This window comes from Phaseolus vulgaris, chromosome 6, assembly GCF_051622355.1.
Source record: "Phaseolus vulgaris cultivar YP4 chromosome 6, ASM5162235v1, whole genome shotgun sequence".
Classification (NCBI taxonomy): Eukaryota; Viridiplantae; Streptophyta; class Magnoliopsida; order Fabales; family Fabaceae; genus Phaseolus; species Phaseolus vulgaris.
This window is the reverse complement of record NC_143503.1, coordinates 25523127-25528239: the sequence shown is the minus strand read 5'-3', so window position 1 is coordinate 25528239 and position 5113 is coordinate 25523127. Positions and strand designations below refer to the sequence as shown.

At 29.8% G+C, this 5113-nt stretch overlaps 1 protein-coding gene across 1 annotated transcript; it reads right to left on the bottom strand.

Annotated features, from left to right (window-relative positions):
- Nucleotides 1-354: 354 nt before the first annotated feature.
- Nucleotides 355-1022, bottom strand: LOC137831564 (non-specific lipid-transfer protein 1). The gene is made up of 2 exons (XM_068639290.2): nucleotides 627-1022; nucleotides 355-524 (listed from the first exon to the last, which is right to left on the bottom strand). Exons 1-2 carry the CDS (start codon nucleotides 968-970, stop codon nucleotides 515-517), a joined length of 354 nt encoding a protein of 117 aa, XP_068495391.1. The 5' UTR covers nucleotides 971-1022; the 3' UTR covers nucleotides 355-514.
- Between the last annotated feature and the right edge of the window lie 4091 nt (nucleotides 1023-5113).

Below are 5113 nucleotides of genomic sequence, written 5' to 3'. Positions count from 1 at the left end.
TTAGTTCATATCATTCTAAAATTCTAAAGATATTATTTTGTATGGATGAATCAAATATCCATCTACGAAAAAATATTAGATTAAACTTTTATTAAATAAATCAGATTATATTACATTTTCAATTAAAAAATTAATAAATTAAAATGTATTAATAATATTTTTATCCAATGCGATATAAAATTAATCAGTTACACATCACAGTCCAGTACAGAAAATTATAAAACTAAAGGGATTTGTTATAAAGTAGACTTTAAGCTTAACTCAACCCCATAAAACCGGCTCATAGGGTTGAGGTTTGTACCCACTTATATACTATGAAAGACTCTCATCTCTAATCGACGTGGGATCTCCAACCGAATTTATATCTTTATTACATCTTTATTGCTGATATATATACTTGAAGACATTCGTTGGATCGTTACACACGATCCATTATCTTTATTTCCTTCCAGCTAAATACATATAACCTTTTTTCATTATTCTTACAACAACGTTGCACCCTTTTGCTGATTGCTTACTTCACACTGCACAATCACATGAAAACCAGAAAGTTTAGAGTAAATGACTTAAAAATAGTTGAAGAGAAAATTGTTAAAGGAAAAATGGTGAAGGTGAAGGGTACTTACGCAGAACAGTTAGTGGAAGGGTAGAGTTTGAAGGGACACTTAGTGCCACATTTTCCAGGAATTTGATTAACACGGTCATAGTCAATGCCAGGGATGTATGCAGCTCTGTCCTTAATGCATTGGCATGCTCCCCTTCTGTCATCTCCACTCTTGTAGGCTGCATTCAGAGAGTATATACCTTGGCAACACAAAGATGACACATTCCCTCCCAAAACTGCATAAGCTATGCATGGAGTGAGCCAAATAGTGATTTGATCACATGTCAAGGTTGATTTAGAATAAGAGCATGTTAAGAGCATGCAAGCCATCATTGAAGCAACCAATGCCACCTTAGTCACTGCCATTTGTTATCTAAGAATAGGGTTTTCTATCTTTGTGGTTGAATGGGGTATTAGCTTGGGTTTCTACTATATATAGAGAGAGATGGAGAAGATTGGACAATTTTGCAGTGAATAAAGACTGCGAGAAATTTGAAGATAGAGACAAAGATTGTTTTGGTGCTCAGTGCGATCATTATTGTTAGAAAATTCAAAAAAATATCTAAAGAAGTTTCAAAGAAGTGAAGTAGATGTTGCGTGTGTTGATTATATTGAAAACTAGGGATTAGGGATAGGGTTACTACATGTTCCGCAACAGCCAAACTACATTGTAGAAACTTGCTTGTCTTGTTAATGTGTGTCAAAATCACACTCAATAACCATAAAAATCTTTATATAAAAAGTAATAATTATAGCATACATTTTTTCTATTTTCTCTAGTCTTATTTTTCTTTTCTGTTCTCTGTATTTTGTCATGATATTTATTGTATTGGTTGGGTCCGTATGATAGTTGGAAGTCTCAGCACCTGGTTAAGGCCAACCGACACAATCAAAACCATTATATCTAAATAGAGGATTAATAAGACTAATCAGTGATCAAACATTAGGTACCATTCGAGTTTGGAGTTCATGAGGACGAGAAGTAAAGGAGTGGAAGGAGAGTGCGGGGACCATTTTGAGAAGAAGGGAGGAGAGGTATACCGACTGACCGAGAAAGAAAACAATCTTTCTCTTGGTTCCAACCCCGTTCGAGAACAATTTGCGCCTACTGTAGGGCCAAAAGAATTTGAAGGAAGAAGAAATTAGATGGTGTCAACTAGAAACATTGTGAACGGGAGGATGTCGGAAGCTAAGCAGATGGTGTTGTTGATATCTCTGCAGAGAGAGATGGATGAGATGAGAAAGAAGAATGAGGAGGAGATTCTAGTTCTCCGAAAGAAAAACGAAGAAATGAAGAAGAAGTTAACCCTTTGCGGCCAACACGTCAAAGACTTAGAAGAAGTTTTCAAAGCACTAAGGAGAACATGAGGCTCAACCCCAAGAAGTGTGCGTTCAGTGTGGAAGGAAGGAAGTTCTTGGGTTTCATGTTTACCCACTAGGGAATCAAGACTCGACTCGGTCAAGGACGCTTACCTTAATCAGTAATCTCTCTCGATAGCTAAAGATTCACTCAGTCAAGGACCTTAACTGGTAATCCCTCTTGAGACCTAAAGACTCGGCTCAGCCAGGGACGCTTACCTTAATCACTAATCCCTCCTGATAAGTGTCTAATTTCAGTAATATTTCATATTAAAATATAGGCACTTATGAGGATTGATTGCTAATTTACATATAAAATAATCCCTAATTTATGAATTTATACCTTTTTACATTTTTTATGATCTTTATTTAAATAAGAGTATTTTATTCCCAAATTTGGTGTTAATTACAGATTTCTAAGGAAGATTGGAGATTTGGATTAAAGATGAATGATTTGAGCCAAAAAGATAAAGATAGAAGGTCCCAGATGAAAGAAAAAAAAGAAAGAAAGAAAGATTGGGCCTTTTTATGTTTTATCATTTAGCCCATTAGCGCGACACAATAAACAACCTAACCCTAGAAAACTGATAAATAGAGGGCTAGAGGCTCAACCTTAGGGTGCCAGATTGAGAGGAAAACACCATAGAGTGAATTGTAACCCAATTGGGAGAATGGAAGGTGATAGAAGTATGCGTGGCTCATTCTACCCTTTGGGATTGGGAGTAATCTACTCAAACTCTTATGTATTGAGGTGATATTTTATATATTAATATTCAGTTCTTGATTGATTATTGGTATTGTTGTTTTACTTTTAATTTTCCGTGACAAATTGAGAATCTTAAATCTGACCGGGAGGTATTTTTAGGGTTCGGACCTAAACAACAATACTTAACATATTTGAGTGCTAGGAATAGACTTGAAATGTTAATTGCTATTAACGTCTGAGCTTCGTTCTAAGTTGTTCTTATAATTATGCGAGGGATCGATAGTTAGGGGACATTCTTAAGGATTTTATATGCGAGGAATCGATATAAATGATTTTTATACGGCATCAATTTCAATTAAAGAACTTAATATTAACATGCTAATCAAAATACATGAGAGTGAGAGAGATGAAACTTAATCCCAATTTTTCCAATTGAAGCAACTAATTCTTTGTTTGTTTTCTTATTGATCAGTGCCAACATAATCACTTCAAACTCTTTTTTATTGTTCTGTTGTTATATTTAGCAAATATTGTACTCGATAATTCACTGTTCTTTGTGGGATCGATATCCGTCCTTAGGGACAATTATTACTTCTGACAAACGCGGTGCACTTGCCGTAAAAAGTCATCAAGTTTTTGGCCCCGTTGCCGGGGACAGGTTTGATTTGTTGAGTATAATTTCCTAAATATTGTGAATATACTAACTATTTTATTTTTTTTATGTGAATAATTTTTTTTTAGTTTTTATTTTTTTTTAATTTGAATATTTTTGTAAATATTTTGTTTTTCTTTTTAGATGTGAATAATTTTGTTTTTTTGTTTTCTAGATTTTTTTATTATTTTATAAAGATTTTGTTTTTTTTCTCTAGTTTTGAATACGTACAAAGTTATTTGATTTGTTTTGAATATGTTTGTGTTTTTAAAACTGTTATTTTTATGTTAATATTTTTTTTTTTAAGTTTTTTTTTATTTGTTTACTTTATTTCTTTTATTTTGATTTTGTTTTGTTATATTTTATTTTATTCTTTACTTTTTTGTTTTTATATTGTTTACGTAGTTTTTTTTACTGTAATTTATTTATTTTATTTTGATTTTGTTTTGTTATATTTTATTTTATTCTTTATTTCTTTTTTTTATATAGTTTACGTAGTTTTTTTTTACTGTAATTATTTTATTTTATTTGGATTTGGATTTTGTTTTATCATATTTTATTTGTACGTTTAGCTTAAGTTGTTTATTTAGAGTTTACGTAGTTTTTATTTATTTATTATTTATTACTATTACTTTCTGTTTTATTTTTGTTTCATTTTTTTTAATAGTTATTTATTTTATTTTATTTTATTTTTATTTTTATTTTTAGTTTTATTATTTTCTTAGATTTCATTCTTAGTTTTTATTTTACGCAAGTTGTTTTTCTATCTATATATTCTGTTTTAGTTTTCTTAGTTAATTATTTAATTTTGTTTATTTTGTATATTTTTAGTTTTTATATATTATTCTTGTTTTTATTTATTTTATTTTATTTTTTGTTAAAAATTATAGTTTTATTATTTTTTTTTAGTTTTTATTTAAGTAAGTTTTTGTTTTTTTTGTTCTGTTTTTCATTTACTATTTATTTCTCTTTCTCTTGTTATTTTAAATTTTCTGTTTTCTTTATTTCATTTTTTTTTTTAAAAAAAAAAACTATTTACTTGTTATACTAATCTTTGCTTGAGTTGTCTTATGATATTAAGAAAACAAGTTTTTATACAATTGAGAAGACAACCCAGAAGAATAAAAGTTAAAAATAAAGAAAAAAGAAGCACGGAGAGAAGTTAGAAAAGACTGAGAGATGATGATGACGATACCTATCACCAGTTGAGGGAGAACATATGGTTTTAATAATGAAGTGGCTAGGAAATTCTGTCTAGCCAATCACTTCTATCAAATAAGCCCAACTGGTAAACCATGGAGAATTTCAAGGGAAACCCAACCTATGTTATGTATTTTGACCTGGGGACAGGTTTTATTATTTAAGGGGCAGATCCAGCAAATGAAGCAAAGACTGTAGATAAAGATCTTAAAAAAAAGCTGGATGATTTCTTAAGAAGAGAGGATTGAGCAAAAATATGGTTTTATCTTTCTAATTCTCTTTTCTTTTCAGTTATTTGAATTTTGTCTTATTTTATCTATTTTATTTTTCAGTTATTTTGTTTTCTGTTTATTTTCTTATTTGTTTAGTTTGTTTATATTGCTGATTTTGAATAAATTTCTTATTAGTTTGGTAATTTTAAGTCTTGAATTATCTTTCTTGACTAAATTTCAGTTTTAATTTGTTTGTTTTCTAGTTTGTTTATTTTTTTCAAATAAAAAAGAACTAGAATATTAATTTTGAAGTGTGGAAAAAAGAATTTGTGTTTAAATATTAAATAGTGAGATGAATTAGACTCAGGTTAGAAAAGAAA